Source organism: Trichechus manatus, unplaced genomic scaffold (assembly GCF_000243295.1).
Source record: "Trichechus manatus latirostris isolate Lorelei unplaced genomic scaffold, TriManLat1.0 scaffold00042, whole genome shotgun sequence".
Classification (NCBI taxonomy): Eukaryota; Metazoa; Chordata; class Mammalia; order Sirenia; family Trichechidae; genus Trichechus; species Trichechus manatus.
Window position 1 is genome coordinate 6,257,014 of NW_004443978.1, and position 20,484 is coordinate 6,277,497.

At 38.0% G+C, this 20,484-nt stretch overlaps 1 protein-coding gene across 2 annotated transcripts in view; it reads right to left on the minus strand.

Annotated features, from left to right (window-relative positions):
* Window positions 1-20,484, minus strand: part of XRN2 (5'-3' exoribonuclease 2) — a 92,073-nt gene that overhangs the window by 63,505 nt on the left and 8,084 nt on the right. The window contains exons 2-9 of one of the 2 annotated variants that reach the window (XM_004376422.2): window positions 6,129-6,256; window positions 5,934-6,045; window positions 3,843-3,954; window positions 2,346-2,404; window positions 2,180-2,269; window positions 1,314-1,386; window positions 1,111-1,161; window positions 482-639 (exon numbers count right to left, since the gene is read on the minus strand). In XM_004376422.2, coding sequence (XP_004376479.1) covers window positions 482-639; window positions 1,111-1,161; window positions 1,314-1,386; window positions 2,180-2,269; window positions 2,346-2,404; window positions 3,843-3,954; window positions 5,934-6,045; window positions 6,129-6,256 — 783 coding nt within the window. Of the gene's footprint in view, window positions 1-481; window positions 640-1,110; window positions 1,162-1,313; window positions 1,387-2,179; window positions 2,270-2,345; window positions 2,405-3,842; window positions 4,052-5,933; window positions 6,046-6,128; window positions 6,257-20,484 lie in introns of those variants that run through there. The other variant, XM_023731396.1, reaches the window with a different exon arrangement.

Below are 20,484 nucleotides of genomic sequence, written 5' to 3' on the forward strand. Positions count from 1 at the left end.
CCTATTCTTTTCTTTTGTTTTTTTTTTCTTAACAACCCTTTAAAAATGTAAAACTCATTCTTAGATCATGGACCAAATCCAGGGAGTTGCAGTTTGCCAATCACTGACCTGTACCCAGTCAATATTAATAAATGCTGATGTATATGCCTCTAGACCTTTCTCTGGGAATTGGGAGTAATTTAAACTATGAAGTTTAATTTATGTGATTTACACTTCCTTTTCAGAAGAGTAATCATTTGAAACAAATAACTTACAAACAAATCACATGCAACACATATATCTATGAGACCTAAGCCTCTCACAGGCTATGTCAGAAAAAGTGAAAAGTAGAAAAAATTAGAATATGATGGTGTGCATGCTTTTGAAGGTGGGTAAAAGTGCTTTAAGAGATCTAGCTCTCTGAAGGGTAACAGAGCAAGCAGGTAAAAACCTTCTCATTTTCCTTTTAAAAATGAGGTAAGTACCATTTCAAAGTTCTTACCTTTCCTTTCTTTTCTCTTGGTAAACCTTCACAGTCCTTGACCTCATGTCCAAACTGATTACAAAGACCACAAGGCTTGGGTTTGTTTGGTTTGAATTCTTCTCTAATAATGGTAAAGTTGGGTTCATGTGTAGCAAGGCCAAGCATAATGAGATCAGCTATCAATCAACAACGACAGAAACATTGAGCAGTGAGCACTGTGAGAGCACCCTTACCATAACCAAACTACTACAAGACACTGGCACAAAGAAAAGCCCAAATGAGCACACAGACTAAGGAGGCAAAGGCGAAAAGCCTGACATGTTTCAGAGTTATCAGCCAACAAGATGTCCTCCAAATACGCGGACCCAGAGCAGAGCCCACCTCAGGAGTAAACACTTGGGAAATACTCCATCTTAGAGATGTACATATATGCAGCTATATACAGTTTAAAGAATATAAAAAAACTTTAAAGACAGGTAAGCATTAATCACATAGATCAAACAGCAAGTCAATACTACTTCCTTATCAAACATAAAATAAGAAAATCATTTTAGAATTTCTAAGTAACCACAAATAATCCATACACCAACCCACCAACTTGCTATGCTTTAATCTAAGAGAATCAAATCCCCAAAGAAGAAACTTACCATCTGCTCCACATAAACAATGATGAGTATTGGGGTCATGGTTAGGCTGGGCTAGAGAGAGAGTGGGGGAGGGAAAAAAATACATGTATTACCCCACAGGAATATCACACCTTACCAAATATTTTCTAGTCAATGGCTTTTCTTCTTCTTCTTTTTTTTTTTTAACTAGAACACACAGTCAAACATTTATAAGTGAATTTTACCTCTTTGTCTTCTAATGTAATCCATGATTTTATGTTCTCCTTCACCAGGGGCACTAGCATCAGATAAAATAACCTATAAAAAAAGTTTTTAACACTTTCAGCTCATCTTCCATTTTCTAGGGGCATAAGAATTAACAAAATGGAGTATCTTAAAATAATGAGATAATTCTATTAAGATAGCATTAGTAAATGGCAATTTTTCTGCATGAGGGTATGTTTGTGTGAGCATTACACACCAAAACTATTTCATTAACTTACAACACAGAATGAAAAAGAATGAATGTCTGGGTTAGACTAGCCACTAGAAAAACTAATCGGTTCACAAGCTTCTACAATTCTCACTATTACCCAACGATATGGGCCCAACCATATAAACCTCAAGAGTAACAGATAAAAGACAGCCATCAAATACAATTCACTATATTTAATTAATAGAGAAACAAACTTATGAACCAAAAATTAAAGTTCATTTAAGTTGTAAATACTTATGACAGCATAGTCATTTAAAAAATATAGAGAGCCCCACAACTTTAATTGTGCTGTAGTTTGATTTCTCACACCAAGAATTTTCGTTTAAAATTACTTTCCAATATACATATTTTTAAAAATCATGGATCTCATTTTATGGCTTTATAGTGATGATAAGAGGACAAAATTAGCATCAAGAGAAAATTCAGCTGTCACTGATATCCAAAACCTGGCCATGCAAGGTACTCTATTTCCAAAAACCCTAGAAACTCCTCTTTCCTTTGACAGTCAGCTAGCATTTTATGAGGAAAAGAAGCATAAATACTCATCAGTCATATCAAAGTACAGCCTCAAATGATCACCCTAATCTTTCTGAAGTACCAAAGTGTGAAACTTACTGTCAAATTTTTCCACCCAGGGTCATTATTTAAACGATCAGCTATGTAATAGCGAAGGCATTTAGCAAGATTGTCCATGAACTCAGTTCCCTAAAACGACAGAAGGAAATAAATTAATCTATCATTTAAGAGTTAGCAAGAGCTAGCAAAGTGTGAAGTCACTTACTGGTGTAATACAGTTACTGTCAAATCTTTCTTTTATTTCTTCTGGAGGAAGAAAGCCACCTAGAGAAAAGAAGAAACGTGTAATTCTCCCCATAAAATGTGAGGCAGAGCACTCAAACCAGAGCAACGACAGAAGTTACACCACGGAAGAAAGAGAAGTGTTGGTGCCTGAAGAACTCTGTGTTTTCTTCTGGGAAGCAAATAAGATCCCTCCCCATAAATTTTAAATTTAGCCTTAACAAGACTTTCAAAAAATACATGGTACACAAAAGATACTATATTGTTATATAAAAAAATATAAAAATCATGAAGTTCTTCCTAAGGCTCTCCACAGCACTGCACACATGCACAACACAGAGAGATTAAGGGTTTAAATTTGATGACAGTTGTTAAGATAAAGGTACCTTAGAAAAATGATATTAAAATGCTGAGTTTATCAAAGATTTATAGGACAAAATTATCAGCTAGAAGAATACAGAAACCCTTTTTTTTTCCCTCTTTATCACTGATTAGCTTCTTCTCAAGAAACAAATATTTTTCATAACACCTTCAAGAAAGAGAACATCCTTAAAATCAATGACATTGTGGTATAAATACAAACAAGTTTTAATCTTAATCACAAGCTGAGGCTAAAATAACTATATACTTGCTCACCTGCAGCAAATTAAAACAACAAAATTTATTGTTAACTGCAGGACTGAGCTGACTACACTATGGCATCTTTTTTTTTTTTCATCTGCCAAGTATAATTATCCTGAGCCAATAAATCGTGATTTTCCTGGTGTATTACACTGCCTTATATAGCGGAAAGCCAAACAAATCACCTTGTTATACCCTCACCCCACTCACACAATGCATGGTGGAAGAGAACACAGTCCCAGTCAGTATCCCCTGACAATTCATTCCTCTCTGAGACTTAGCTCCTACCCATGTACCCATCCAGAGAACTCAGAAGATGGCCCCTCCCAACCAAAAAACAATCGGAGGGAGCGCTGGGTACAGTGCCTATTTCATTAACCCAGATTGGAAGTGTATGAGTGCTGTGGTCAAAGGCTGCAGATATGGCTCAATGCATCCCTGGTCTGCTCAGACACACCTCTACGTTCTAAGCCGAGAAACAAACAAGCATTCCAAGACTGACAGGAGGAAAATGTGACACCCACACAGAACACCATGAATGTATTTTCATTATACTGATTCACAAAAGCCAGCTGAAGAGCTGCATTCACCCTCAAAGGGGTTTCTAATCTGCTCTTTTTAATGGAATCCCCTCCTTTTATTCTCAAATTTCCCTTCAATCGTAGAGTTTGAAAATGAGCAAGCTTATTAATGAGAGTGAAGGATCCCATCAAATACTTTTCCTCAACATGAACATAAATCTTCCTTGGATACTCTGGGATCCTCATTAAATTAAAATCTCACCCATTTGTCAAGAAAAAGTTGCCTACCCCACCTTCTGAACACGTCTTTTAAAAAGTACAAAATGTATATTCTTTACCTTTTGCCAATATTTCTTCCCTGACTCGCTGTTTCTCAACTGCTGCTTCCATTCCTTCTTTTGATGCTCTGAACCTCCTCGAACGCTGCTGGTTCATTTTAGCACGTGGTGCCTGAAAGCATGTATTTCACATTCACATAATAGTATTCAAAATATTTACAAATTCATCTGTACGTTACCTTAAATCAGTTTATCTTATATGAGTGGTACTGTAAATGGAAGGAAGATAAGTAATATGTTTAATAATCATTTCATGACACACAGTAGGTCCTGAAAACTTAAATTTGACCCAGAAAGCTAAAAGCTGAACTCCGTTAGATGAATGAGTAGCATGTCAAATGGACAAACATCCTATAAAGTCACTGCATTTAGTACTGCAAGACCCATGGCCTAACCAATTCCACTGGTTTATGGTGCTCAAGGCACCCAAGAAGAAAAGCTCACTCTCATCAAAGATCCAGCCAGCATGCGATAATCCTGGCCCAGGATCAGGAAGACCTTCCCCGAGTCCACATCTAAAAGGAAGGATGGTCTCCAAATGTGACTCGGAATGAATTTGTCCCAATTTCCATAAGAGCAATAGAAAACTACTTCTTGACCTACAGGACCTCAACCCACATCCATTCTGTATTTCCCACAATAGGGTCTATAACGACCATGCTATCTTTTCAATAAAGCATAGCGGTTAGAAAAGGGAGACTTTTTTTTTTTTTTTTTAACCAAAAGTACTTTTAATCACTCAAACCAAATGTAACTTAAATCACTGGATAAGCATGAATGAAGTAAATGCCGAATGTAAGGTTTTGGGAGTTACTGAACTGAGCTTGGGGTTGGATGGAACTCTAAAGCATCCTGTCTACATCTAAATATACGTTCTTTTATATTTGCCTTTCAACAGTTCCCTTTCCAATGAAACCATCTAATCCAGCCCTCTCAAGTGCCAAGTTCTATGATCTATATTTATACTTTAAAAAAAATAAAAATAACGGAAACTGACCTTAACAACAAATACATGCATATACACATACATTGTATGCACACATACAAATATGCAGATATGTTATACTTCATCGAGCAGTAAGGGCATACTGGATTAAGTTAAAGATTTTCTTCAAGAAATTTAACAGAATGGGATTTGGAATGTACTCTAAGTAAGACATATTCCTATTCTCTTTATTCTTTTACTGTAACTGCAACTTAGCCAAGTTATCAGGTAGCTACTATTTTTTATTTAGTAAATACAATCTCATGGAAAGGTTAATCTTCTTGGACTCAAACTCTGGATTTTCAAAATCATTCAGTTAGCCCCTAGCATGTATTAAATCTAAAAGAAAGAGAATCTAATTGCATACGGCTAAATAAATTTAGGGTTATGATTTACCTTAATTTTCCCTAAACCCTAATAACATAGTTTGTTGGTCAATTATAATCTAAGTTATTTGGTATTATTATATGTCAGTAAGCTACTCCCCTCATGGAATAAGGATAAAATCCAAACCCCCGAGTGTGGCGTATAAGGCCTTCCTCAAGTTGTCATCCTACTTCCTTTTTCAATCCAAACCATCTGCAGCTGCCCAAATGTATCAGTGTGGTCAAACACATAGAAATTATGTTTGCTAGCACATCTGAGAAGCTGTAGACGTTCCCCTTTCCCATGCTTGGCCCATCCATCCCAATACTGCCCACCAATGTCCCATCATTCCTCATCCTTCAAGAAATGGGACAAAAGGCACCTCCTCTGTATTACCTGACTCCCCTATGAGTACTGACCTCCCCTCTTCCCTCAACACCCTGCATATGTTATCTAGTGTCTATAAAATCCTTAAGTGACTAAATGCATTTATCTATGTCTCCCTCCTTTGGTAGTAAGCACCTCAAAAGCATGGGCAGTCACTAACATCACCAGCATCTCACAGTGCTCGGCCAAATTAGGCACTTAAAAGATGTTTGAACGAATGACTGAAGGATAAGGTTTTTTTTCCTCAACTCACCAAAGTCAACATTTTTCCATTTCTTAGCTTTCATTCTAGACACTGGGAACACGGCAGAAACAAAAACACAGGTTTCCAGGTTAATTATTTTAGCACTTACCACTCCATCTATTGCCATGTACAGAAGTCGTCGTGGTCTTACAATATTGAAAAGTCTGTCAATGTACTCAAAAATCGCAACCATCATTTCATCTTCATTTTTTGGTGCTGGTCTATAATTACAAGCAAACAATGTAATAAAAACATAGTACTTCTTCTGGGACTTGTGATATCTCCGACAAAAATGGGTACATACTTGTCTTCAGGATGAGTACAGGGATGGATGATTCCATTCATGTCCAAATACAGATTATCAAATTCCACATCATTTGGATTAGGTCTACTGGCATCCACTGGAATCTTTACACCATTGCATTCTTTTGGCTATGAGGAAGAGATCATTAATAATAGTTTGACTGTTCCAGTCTAAAAATGATAGATTCCAGGCTCAGTACGCATCTGTGTTTCACTCTTGAACTGGAAATAAAACACTTTTAAATAATCTTTAAATTTTATGAAGTTATTTTATTCCTTAAAGTAAACCAAAGCAGATATTTTACCTACAGAAAGTCTATGATTTCCAATGTAGCAAGTTAATCTTGACTATGTGGGCAGTATTTATCACATTCCCAAATCATTCACTGTCCAAGTGAGAGACCACAGGAGTCATCTTAGAATTCTTCTTCTTCTCCACCAAGCAATGGTATTGTGTGCCATCTTTTCTCCCGAGGAGCCACTGGTAGGTTCAAACCTCCAATCTTCCGGTACGCCACCAGGGCTCCACTCAATAAGTTCTGCCAATTTTACCTAAAAAGTGCTTCTTCACTCTATCTCCTCTCATTCCCACTACCATGACCAAGATGAGGTCATTATCTCTCACCTAAAAGACTTGAACAGTGTTCTTATAGACCACTCCACCTCTCCTGTCTCCAGCCCACCCTCTATACATCAGAGTTCTCCTACTAAAACACAAAAGTGACTGTGTCACCATCTTCCCTAACTGTTCCTATGGCTGCAACAGCAGGTCCAGACCAATAATCCTGGACCTGTAGTAGTCTCTTGTCCTGGCATAATATCCTTCAGGCCCACCTGATCTCTCATAAGTCCCTGGAAAATGCCCTTTCATCTCTTAATGCTTTTGCAGTTTCTCCTTTCAGAATGCCTTCTTCTTCCCTATGAACCTCACTTACTGAAATCTTATTAATTTCCCAGGGTCTAAACTCAGATCAAATGTCACTCCCTTTGTAAAACTTTGTACATATCTCCCAAGCAATTGGCTGCTCCTTCTTCTGTGTTCTCTTTGAATTTTACATATTCATTTATAGCACTTTCATAGTTTTGTAATGGTCATTCTAACCCAACACTGAGAGAGATTCTTCAAAATGTAAAGACTGCCTCCTCACTCCTCAGGCACTCAGTTATATTTCTGTAAATGAACATCACCTTTGTCTTTTTGTCCACAACTTCAGCAAAACATAAGAATGAGATCAGATTTTTACTGCTGCTAACAGTAAAAAATCACTTAAAATATAATATATCCCTGAACACATACAAAGAATCATTTGTAATAGCAAAAAATTTTAAACATCTTAAAAGTGTATCACGTACATGTCACATCATGGACGAGCCTCAAAAACTTCATGCTAAGTGAAAGAAACCAGTCATGAAAGACCACATATTATACAATCTCATGCGCATGAAATGTCCAGAACAGACAGTACCATAGAAACGGTGGATTAATGGTTGCTTCAGTCTGGGAGTGGAGGCAAGATGGGGGAGATGAGAAGTAACTGCTAAAAACAAGACCAAACCAGCTGCTGTGGAGTCAATTCCGACTCGTGTTGACTCCAAGTGTGGCAGAGTAGAACTGTGCTCCATAGAGTTTTCAACACTGTAACTTTTCAGAAGCAGATAGCTGGGCCTTTCTTCCAAGGTACCGGTGGGTGGGTTCGAACTGCCAACCTTTTGGTTAGTAGTTAAATGCTTAATTGTTTGTGCCACCAGGGGCTCGTAAGTGACTGCTAATGGGTATAATATTCCTTTTGAGGATGATGAAAATGTTCTAAAAATAGATAGTAGTGATACTTGGAAAACTCTGTAAACCTGCCAAAATATATTAAATTGTACACTTTAAATGGGTGGACTTTATGGTGTATAAATTTTATCTCAATAAAGCTGTTAAATACAAAGAAATAAAAATAACAGGTCAACTTAATTAGAAAAACTAACACCCACCCACCCATCAGGAGGACGATGGATTAATAAACTGTGGCAAAAGTCCACATACTGGAAAGCTAGACACAAGGAGAGTCAAAGAACTAGAGCTGGATGGTCACAAATATATCACTGAGCCAAAAACAGCATGCTGTAGAAAAATACAAACAGCATACCATTTATGGAAAGTTTTAAAATATACAACATAATCTTATTAGATGCTGGTCAGGGATACACACATACACAGTGAAAGCAGAAAAAAGAAAGGGAAGGGTAAGCACCAGTTTCAGAATGGTGGGTATCTCTGAAAGGGAGGGAAGGGAATGTGATTGAGCTTCAATTTGTATTTATAATCAGAGAAAAAGAATATGAAAAAGGGCTTTAAGGATAGAATGATAGGTAGAAAGCTATTAGACTGGGTTCTGTACACACATGATGTGAACCAAGAAAAAGGGGCTTGATCAGAAGCAGTAAGTGGAGTAAGTGGTAAGGAAAGCAGGAGAATCAATTCTCGGGTGGGGAGGGAAGTCTATAGTAGAAGATAAATTGATGACTGCTAAACAAAAACAAATCCTATGAAGGCAGGAGGCTCTGCCTCTTCATCTTACCTCTACACAGTAGTCTACATTGTCCTTTCTCCAGTACCAAGCAACTAACACACTGAGAAGAATCAAAACCCATTTTCTTTGTGCCCCATACAAGGCCAGATAATAAATATTTCAGACTTGTTAACCATATGATCTGAGTTGAAATAACTCAACTCTGACTTTACAGAACAAAAGCAGCCATAAACAGTACGTACAGGAATGGATGTGGCTGTGTTCCAATGAAAACCTTATTTACAAAAACAGGAGGCCGTTAATAGGCTAACCCTTGTCCTAATGCCTAACACAACATAGGGACATTGCAGCTCTTCAATGAATGTTGAGTGTAGCTGAACAAGAATTTCTACTTCCACTACCTGGAAAAAATTACAATATAAGGAAAGCGGGAAGGTTGGTGGGTTCTAATTTTCAGAAATGAGCTCCCTATGAGGTGCATTTATTAATGCTCCCATTTTACAATTGAAAAATCTGAAGCACAGAGCTTAAGTAACTTTCTCAAAGCCAGAAAGCTAGTGAATGGAGGACCATATGGGCTAAGCAGTTGTAGTTAATAAACCAAAAGGAGCTCAAATGAAATCATGAAAAATACTCAATCCAAAAGAAGATAGAATGAATGGAATGTAAAATGGTACAACCACTTTGGAAAACAACCTGGCGGGTTATTTATTTATTTATTTATTTTTAAGCAATCTACCATACAATCCAACCACTTCATTCCTATGTGTTTTTCCTAGAAAAATGAAAGCATATATTCACATAAAAACTTGTACACAAATGTTCATAGAAACTTTTTGTATAATAGCCCAAAACTGGAACAATCCACACGTCCATCAACCTGGTGAATAGACAAACAAAATGTAGTATATCCACATCACAGATTACTATCAAAAATAAAAAGAAATGAACTACCGATACATGTGACTAGATAAATTTCAAAATAATTATGCTAATTTGAAAGAAGCCAGGTAAAAAAGAATACATCTATATAATTCCATTTACATAAAATTCTACAAAATGAAAACTAATCTATAGGGTCAGAAAGCAAATCAGTGGTTGACTAAAGATGTGTGGAAAGGAGTGGAGATAAAGAGAAATTAAAAAGGGACTTGTGGGGGTGATGTTTGTTATCTTGATTATGATATTGGTTTCATGGATATATACGTATGCCAAAAAGTATTAAATTGTATGCTTTAAATATGTGTAGTTTATTACACGTCAATTATATTTCAATAAAGCTGCAAAAGGGAAAAAGGGTGGGAGGGAAGGAGGGAGAAAAGGAAAATAAATCAACCTAAAAGGACAAGTCATCCAGAGTTCGGAGAGGACAGAAAAAGCTCAAGAAATAATCAAAGAGCATTTTCCAGAAATAAGGAACACAAGTCGCCAGACTCAAAGAGTTGGCCAAGTATTAATCAAAATGAATTTAAATTTTTTAAAAATCTACACATGCATAATGGAGACCTGGTGGCACAACAGTTAAGTGCTATGCTGTCTTACCAAAGGTTGGCTGTCCAAACCCACCCAACAGCCCTGCAGAAGAAAGACCTGGTGATCTGCTTCTGTAAAGATTACAGCCAAGAAAACCCCATGGGGCAGTTCTACTCTGTCACATGGGGTCGCTATCAGTTGGAATCAAATCAGCAGCACCCAGCAGCAATAACGCACATAATCATGAAAGTTTACACTGTCAAAGGTAAAGGTCTTAAAAATTTCAGAAAGAAAAAGATCAACTACAAAAAAATGAAAGCAGCAGAATCAGAGAAATTAAGAGCATGGCCTCCTGGCTTTCAACAAGGGCTCTAACATTTATTAGCTGAATGACCTTGAGTATGTTACTCAACCACTCTGTCTCACGTCTCTTGTTTGTAATTAAAAAAACAACAATAAAAGGAGGAGAAGGAAAAAAAGAAAGACGAAAAAGAGGAAGAAGGAGATTGCTTCATCATGTGGTTGTTATGAAGATTTAACGAGTTAATATCTTTAAAGGTCTTACAACAGAACCTGGCACACAGGAAGCACGCTACATAAGCATTGACTAAATAAATAAATCACAGTAACATTCAACTTGTCAACAACAATACTGGATGACAGAAAACAAAAGAAAAATGACTTCAAAGTTTCCAGGGTAAATAACTTTCAAACTCGAATTCTGTGCCCATGTGTCAAAGGGTTGAATGGAGAGATTTTTGGGCCTATGTGACTCAGAATATTCACCTCCTACATATTTCTTAAGAATTCAATTGAGAATAAAAATCAAGGAAGGATTAACCCAAGCAATATGATGATCCACAATACAATACCTCCTGTTGAAGAAGTGAATAATTAAAAAAAAAAAACTCAGAAGCTTTGCAGCAAACCTACAGAATAACCAGGTGTGACTGCAACAACAACAACAAAAAGACCCCAAAGAGTCTCCAAGAAGGAAGAGGACTTGATATAATATTGGACGTAATGAAGGGTTGAGAGACGCAAGAAATGTAAAGCGAAAAAAAGGAAGAAACACCAGTAAAAAGACAAAAGCAGCACAAGAAAAGTAACAATTACAGTACATGACCTGAATCTGCACAGTGACCATAATCAACAACATGATTTGATTTTTCAGCTTTTAAAACAAACATATAAATGAAACATTCCTAAGGATTCTGGGAAGATGGTGGTGTGAACACATCTAAGTTCCCAATCCTCTCCACGTGTACACCAACAAACACAATGAAAAATCTACTCAGCACGAGGAACACTTCACTGGTGGGCAGAGAACAGCAGCAATGAGCTGCAGACAGAATCAATTCAACAACAAATCTCTTATGGTTAAAAAAAAAAAAAGTGCTTCTTTTAATTGTCCCCACCCCTCCCCTGGAAACCTTGGTGGCCTAGTGGTTAAGAGCCATGGCTGCCAGCCAAAAGGCTGGCAGTTTGAATCCACCAGGGGCTCCTTGGAAACTCTATGGGGTGCTTCTACTCTGTCCTACAGAGTTGCTATGAGTCAGAATCGACTCCACAGCCAACAGGTTTGTTTGTTTGTTTGTTTGTTTGTTTTGGTCCCCTCCTCTACTGATACAGAAGCTGTAGCAGCTCAAACAGACTGAGATTACAGCGGACCTACTTGACCAGCCAACACGCAGCTTGTCTTCGCACAAAGAAGGGCCCTGAGCTCAGGTTCCAGTATACACAGGGCAGACACCCCTGGTGCTCCATTCAGGGTGTACTTGCTCATTCCCATCTTGATGTGGCAAACATAAGACTACCATAGTCCCAGTAGACTCACGGCTTCCCTGAGCAAGAGGACAGGCCCCAATCTCCAGCTCTTAAATAAATAATCCCTTACATAGTGGTGGAGGCAGCAGTGACAAAAACTGAGGGCTATACCAGCTGGAGGACAGTTCATTCACTGTGGGCTTTCTGATCAGTTTAGGAGCTGCTGAAGAACTGAAAACTTAATGTGGGCAAATGTGCAGTGCCCGCAAAGCAGGGAAGGAAACAATAAAGGCTGAAGACTGGATTGACTAGTGAGTGTTTTCCGATCTGCTTGGGAGCCGCTGAAAGATAAAAACCTTGGCTGGGACTGAAACAGAAATATTACAGGGAGGAAGAAGGAGCAGTAAGCAAACTCTCCAGGCTCTATACACCTACAAGTTTCTTGCAGAAAGTAGCACTGTCAAAAACACCAAAATTTTTTTTGGTAGAATTGAGAAAGCTAATACTTTATAAAATTCTAAGATCCTGGCTTCAACAAAAAAATCACAAGTCACGTAAAGAAACTGGAAATGATGGCCCATTCATATGAACAATACAAAGAAAAAACATATTTAAGAAAGCCTGAATCAGTAAGAAATTGAAAGGATATAATACAACAATATTAAACAAGCTCAATGAACTAAAGGAAATCAGGAAAACGATGCATGAATAAAACAAAACTTTAAATAGATGTACACTATTAAAAAAAACAACTGAAAGAGACAATAACTGAAATGAGCAACTCGTTGGAAGGATTTAACAACATGTTTGAGCAGATAGAGGAATCAGTGAACTAAAGGATAAGGGAATTGAACTTATGGAGACTGAAGAGCAACAATGGAAAAGGCTCAAGACTGCTGAGCAGTTAATGGAATTATGGGACAACATGAAGTGAACCAACCTACACATCATGGGAATCCCAGAAAGAAAAGAGAGGACTATGAAGAATATTTGAAGAAATAATGGCAGAAAAATTCCCAACTCTGACAAAAGATATAATAAATATAAGAAGCTCAACGAATTTCAGGTAGGATAAACCCAAAGAGATCCATACTGGGACACGTTATAATCAAGCTCTCGAGAAATAAAGGTAAAGACAATCCCGAAAGCAGCAACACAGAAACAAATAGCCACATAAAAAGGATCCCCTGTAAGATTCAATGTTGACTGCTCCTTAGAAAACTTGGTGGCCAGAAAGCAATGGAATGACATATTTAAAGTACTGAAAAAAACAAAACTGTCATCCAAGAATACTACGTCCAGCAAAATTGTCCTTCAAGAATGAGGGTGAACTTAAGAAATTCCCAGATTAAAAAAAGCTGAGAAAGTTGACAACCACTTGACTTGCCCTACTAGAAACGCTAAAAGGAGTCCTTTAGATGAGACAGAAGGAATCCTAAAAAGGAACTTGAACCCATGCATAGAAAAAGAAATCTCCATTAAAGGTAATTGCATGGGCAAGTAAATCAGCAAGTTTTAAGATATTTCTGTTTGAAGACACAAGAAAGTATTAGCCCAAGAGACAGAAAGGGCCACATAAACCAGAGACTTCATCAGACTGAGGCCAGAAGAACTAGATGGTGCCTGGCTACCACCAATGACCGTCCCGACAGGGAACGTAACAGGAAGTCCCTGATGGAGCAGAAGAAAGGTGGAGTGCAGAACTCAAGCTCTAGTAAAAAGACCAGACTTAATGGTCTGACTGAGACTGGAGGAACCCCGGAAAGCATGGCCCCCAGATTCTCTATCAGCCCAGAACTAAAACAATTTCTGAGGCCAACTCTTCAGACAAAGATTGGACTGGACCGTGGGACATAAAATGATACTTGTGAAGAGGGTGCTTCTTAGCTCAAGTAGATACACGGGTCTAAACGGCAGCTTCTGTCCAGAAGTGAGTTGAGAAGGCAGAGAGGGTTAGGAGCTGGCTGAATGGACATGGGAAATCAGGGGTGGAAAGGAAGACTCTACTGTCACAGCATAGGGAGAACAATTAGCGTCACATAACAATGTATGTATAAATTTCTGTATAAGAAAGTAACTTGAAATGTAAACTTTCACTTAAACTACAACAATAAACAGAAAAAAAATACGTAAATTTAAAAAGGAAAAAAGATATTTTTGCTTGGTAATTCCAGTAGTTATGTCCTTCATGCTTTACAATAACAAATACATAGAAAATAAGTATAAATGTATGTTTCGGGGCACATGATTTTGAGGGAAAATTTCAAATGTAATTGGTGAAAACAATACCATAAATGGGAGGAGGGGAGGCAGAAAAGTTATATAGTTTTTTTATGGTACTGAAGTTAAGTTGGTATCCATTTAACCCACATTGTTATAAATGTAAGACATTAAATGTAATACACACGGTAGCCACAAAGAAAACATCTAAAAAAAATCGGTTGACTACCAAAAAAACAACAAACACGCAAGTCGGCAGTATTTGAGAAAATATGGGAAAAAGAAGGTATAAGACACAAAAAATAACAATGTGGCAGAAGTCCTTCCTTAACAGTAATAAGTCAGTGTAAATGGGCTAAATGCTCCAATAAAAAAGCAGAGATGGCACAACAGATTAAAATATAAACAAAACAAAACAAAATCTATAACTAAATTATATGTTGTCCACAAGAGACACATCTTAGACCCAAGGATAGAAGTATGCTGAAAGCGAAAGGATGGTAAAAATATTCCATATAAATAGTAATCGAAAGACAGCTGAGGTGAAATTTTAAAATCAACTTTAAGTCAAAATCTACTCTAAGAGACAAAGCAGACTACATGATAATAAAAATTCAAAACCAAACCATTTGCTATCAAATTGATTCTGGCTCAAAGCAACCCTGTAGGACAGAGGAGAGCTACCCCATAGGGGTTCCAAGGCTGTAAATCTGTACAGAAGTAGACTGCCACATCTTTCTACAGTGGAACAGCTGGTGGGTTCGAATCACCAACCTTTCGGTTAACAGTTGAGCACTTTAACCAGTGTGCTACAGGGTTCTTCATATGATGATAAAAGGGGCAATTTATCAAGAATATATAACAATTATAAACATATATGCACCTAACATCAGAGTCCCAAAACATATAAAGCAAACAATGACAGAACTGAAGGGAGAAATAGACAGCTTTCAAATATGAGCCGGTTGGCATAACATAGTTTATGATGAAAATGTTCTACATCCTACTTTGGTGAATAGGGTCTAGGGTCTTAAAAGCTTTTGAGTGGCCACCTAAGAAGATACTCCACTGGTCCCACCCTGTCTGGAGCAAGGGAGAATGAAGAAAACCAAAGACACAAGAGAAAGATTAGTCCAAAGGACTAATGGACCACAACTCCCACAGCCTCCACCAGACTAAGTCCACCACAACTAGATGGCCACCAACTGCTCTGACAGGGATCACAACAGAGGGTCCTGGGCAGAGCTGGAGAAAAATGTAAAATAAAATTCTAACTCACAAAAAAAGACTAGACTTACTGGTCTGACAGAGAATGGAGAAACCCCAAGAGTATGGCCCCAATACCCTTTTAACTCGGTTCTAAAGTCACTCCTGAGGTTCACCCTTCAGCCAAAAATTAGATAGGCCCATAAAACAAAATGAGACTAAATGGGCAGGTAAAGGACAAGAAGGCAGGAGGGGTCAGGAAAGCTGGTAAAGGAGAACCCAAGGTTAAGAAGGGGAGAGTGTTGACATGTCGGGGTTGGCAACCAATGTCACAAAACAATATGTGTATTAATTGTTTAATGAGAAACTGATTTGTTCTATAAACCTTCATTTAAAACACAATTAAAAAAAAAAAAGGGGAAGGAAGAAAGGTAAAATACAGTTATTATCTCGTTAGAGCCTGGATAATTTACTTAAAAAATAAGATAACGTATTAGCTGAAAGTTTCAATAAACCACTTTCAGTAAGGGACATAGTATCTAGAAAAAAGATCAAGAAAGAAATAGAGGACCTAAACAACACTTGAAGCCAACTACACCTAATAAAACGTATATAGAACACTCCACCCAACCACAGCACACATTCATCTCCAGTGCACATGGATCATTCTCCAGGATAGATCATGTTAGGTCACAAAGGAACTCTCAATAAATTGAAAAAAACTGGAATTATACAAAATATATTCTTAGACCACACTGGAGTGAAGTTTTAATAACAAAAAAAGCTGGAAATACACAAATACATGGAAATTAAACAACACACTATTAAACAACCATGAGTCGAGGAAGAAATCAGGGAATATCTACAGTTTAATGCAAATGAAAGCATGCCATATCAAAAGTTATGGGACAACAAAAGCAGTGTTCAGAGGAACATTTATAACAGCAAACACTTACATTAAATAAGAAAGATTCCAAATCAGTAGCCTGACTCTACAACTTGAAGAACTAGAAAAAGAAGAGCAACTCAAACCCAAGCACCAGAGGAAGGAAATAAAAAAATCACACAAGAGATAAACAAAACAGAGAATAGAAAAACAGACAAAAATCAATGAAACAGGTGTTTTGTTTTTTTTTTTCAAGATTAATGAAACCAACAGGAAGCAGGGCCAAGATGCTGGAGTAGTCAGATGCTTCTGGTGGACCCTCTCATGACAAAGACCTGAAAAAACAAGTGACTCGATTATATATGGCAATCTAGGAGCCCTGAACATCAAAGGCAGAGTTGAGGAACTGGACTGAGTGGCAGGGGGAGGGAGAGACAGTTCAGAAGCAGCAAGGAGTTGCCAGACCTGACCCAGCGAGAGTCTGAGCCCAACAGGCCTGATGAGCTCGAGGGTGAGCAGTGAGGCAGGCAAGCGTTGGTGCTTGGAAGGCAGATTTTGCACAGGGAAAGACCCAGATTCTGAGAGTCTACTTGGCCACAAAGAACCAGTGAGAAGAAGCCCTCCATTGCCAAAACATAAGTATTTATGTACGGTCTACCACACAGATCAAAAACACCTCCCTCAGGGAAAAACTTCTCACCCATTTACCTCCCCGCTCCCTGCTCTGCACTGGGTCTCGGACCAGCTTCAGCAACTGCCAAGTCTCCTGTGCCAGAAGTAGGATCCATCACACGCCCGGAGCCATTCTCCCTGCCTTGGAGACTGAACAAATTAACAAACAGAGAGAAAAAATGAACTGCCAGATCCCCTAAGCCAAGAACGCAGGATAGGCACAGCTCCTTTGCCTAGGCACAGGCATAAGAGATCCACCAACTCTGAGTGCCTTTCCCCCTGCGTAGACTTGTGTGGGCCCATCTCAACAGCGTAGGCTCTCATTACCACAGTACAACAAGGAATATACAGTACCTATAACTTCAACTGTTTCAGCTGTGAAACGGCCGCTTCTTGATATTTGACACTGCTCTGCCCATTAAGCAGGGTCTTCACCTACCCAGATTAGGGGCCTGAGGGCTGGTGGCTCCACCCATGCCACCTAGCCACCTGCGATAGGCGCCCAGGAATAAGAGGTGCCCCCTAGTCCTTACAGCCAACAGCATTAGGTGCTCATAGTCTCGCTGCCAAACCCATCCACCTATGCGCTCGAGGGAACAAGGACATGCCTTCCTCCTGGATGCTCAGAGATGGCCATCAGGCCCCTGCCTTGCTCACAGTGTGCCCCCCCGCTGCAGTCAGACATCTATGCCTAAAACAAACACCGATGTCTGTCTAAGCCTGTAAGTGAGAGCCTACACCACACATTTGGTGGCTATCTACCTGGGCACCTGAGCTGAATCCATACAGGAGAAGTGGGCGGACTCCTGAGATCACATACCTAGTAACACATCTAACCACCTGGCAACAGGACATTAGCGTTTCAAAGGTGTCAATTATCAAACTAGCTCATACGAGCAGCCTATTTGGGCATATCAAAACAAAACAAGAAGCTGTGACACAATAAGCAAAAAACATAAATAAATATAATAACTTACTGATGGCTCGGAAACAACAGTCAATATTAAATCGCATAAAGAGGCAATCCATGATGGCTTCGGCAAGCTCCCAAAATAAAGAATCTAGAAATTTTCCACAGGAGGAAATTTTCTTGGAATTACCAGAGGCAGAATACAAAAGATTAATATACAGAACTCTTCAAAAAATTAAGAAAAAAATTAAGCAAAATCCAGAACACGCAATAGAGAAAATTAAAAAAATTACACAAGAGCATAATGACAAATTTAACAGGCTGCAAGAATCCACAAAGAGACAGCAATCAGAAATCCAGAAGATTAACAATAAAATTTCAGAATTAGGTAACTCAATAGAAAGTCATAAGAGCAGAATTGAAGCAAGGGAAGTCAGAATTAGTGAGACTGACGATGAAGCACTTGACACCAACTTATCTGAGAAAAAGTTAGATAAAAGGATTAAAAAAAAAAAAATGAAGAAACCCTAAGAATTATGTGGGACTCTATCAAGAGGAATAACCTACCCATGATTGCAGTACCAGAACGGGGGGCTAACAGAAAATGCAGAGAGACTTGTGGAAGATTTGCTGGCAGAAAACCTCCTTGATATCGTGAAAGATGATGACAAGATACCTAACCAAGATGCTCACTGAACCCCATGTAATGTAGATCCCAAAAGAAAGTCACCAAGACATTAATAATCAAACTAGTCAAAACCAAAGATAAAGAGAGAATTTTAAGAGCAGCTAGGGATAAAAAGTCAGCTACAAAGGAGAGTCAATAACAATAAGCTCGGACTACTCAGTAGAGACCATGCAGGCAAGAAGGCAATGGAATGACATATATAAAGCCTTGAAGAAAAAAAACCTGCTAGCCAAGAATTATATATTCAGAAAAACTGTCTCTCAAATATGATGGCAAAATTAGGGCATTTCAGGATAAACAGAAGTTTAGCGAATTTGCAAAAACAAAACCGAAATTCCAAGAAATACTAAAGGGAGTCCTCCGGTTTGAAAATCAGTAACATCAGATAACAACCGAAGACTAGAATACAGGACAGAGCAATCAGATATCAACCCAGATAGGGAAGTCACAGAATAAAAGCTAAAACACTGAAAACAGAGACACAAATGTCAATATGTAAAGATGACAACATTAAAAACAAAAAAGAGGGACTTTAAAAATGCAGACAAAAATTTTTCATACAGAGAGGAAGTCAAGGTGATATACAAAATTAAAAGACTGGCATAAACATAGAAAAACAGGGGTAAATACTAAGGTAACCACAAGGGAAACTAACAATCCTACAAGTCAAAATAAAAAACTAGAAAAATATAAAGACTCAGCAAACACAAAATCAACAATGATGAAAAGAAAATACATAAAGAAAAACGACTCAGCACAGAAAATTCAGTGGAACAAAGAAACCGTCAACAACACACAAAAAAAGACATCAAAATGACAACACTAACTATCAATAACACATAACTATCAATAATTATGCTGAACGTAAAAGGACTAAACACACCAATAAAGAGACGGAGAGTGGCAGATTCGATTAAAAAAACACGGGTCTGTCTATATGCTGCCTACATGAGACATACCTTCGACTTAAAGATACAAACTAAAACTCAAAGAGTGGAAAAAAATATATCAAGGAAACAACACTCAAAAAAGAGCAGGAGTGGCAATATTAATCTCTGACAAAATAGACTTTAAAGTAAAATCCACCACAAAGGTTAAGGAAGGACACTATAATGATTAAAGGGTCAAAACACCAGGAGAACGTAACTATAATAAATACTTACGCACCCAACGACAGGGCTCCAAAACACATAAAACAAACTAACAGCACTGAAAAAAGAGAGAGACAGCTCCACAATAGTACTAGGAGACTTCAACACACCACTTTCTGTGGAGGACAGAACCACCAGAAAGAAGCTCAACAAAGACACGGAAAAGCTAAATGCTACAATCAACCAACTTGATCTCACAGACATATACTGAACATTCCACCCAACAGCAGCCAAGTATACTTTCTTTTCCAACATACATGGAACATTTTCCAGAATAGACCACATATAAGACCATAAAGCAAACCTTAAGAAAATCCAAAGCATTTAAATATTATAAAACATCTTTTCTGACCATAAAAGACATAAAAGTAGAAATCAACAGAAAAAGCAAGGGAAAAAAATCAAACACATGAAAACTGAACAACACCTTGCCCAAAAACTACTGGGTTATAGAAGAAATTAAGGATGGAATAAAGAAATTCATAGACTCAAACAAGAATGAAAACACATTCTACCAGAACCTTTGAGACGCAGCAAAAGCAGTGCTCAGAGGTCAGTTTATAGCAATACATGCACACATCCAAAAAGAAGAAAGGGCCATAATCAAAACAACCCTACAACTGGAACAAGTAGAAAGAGAGCAGCAAAAGAAGCCCTCAGGCACCAGAAGAAAGGATATAAGAATTAGAGCACAATTAAATGAAATAGAGAACAGAAAAGCAATGGAAAAAGTTAACAAGACCAAAAGCTGGTTCTTTGAAAAGATCAACAAAATTGATAAACCACTGGCCAAACGGACAAAAGAAAAACAGGAGAGGAAGCAGATAACCCATATAAGAAATGAGATGGGTGATATCACAACAGA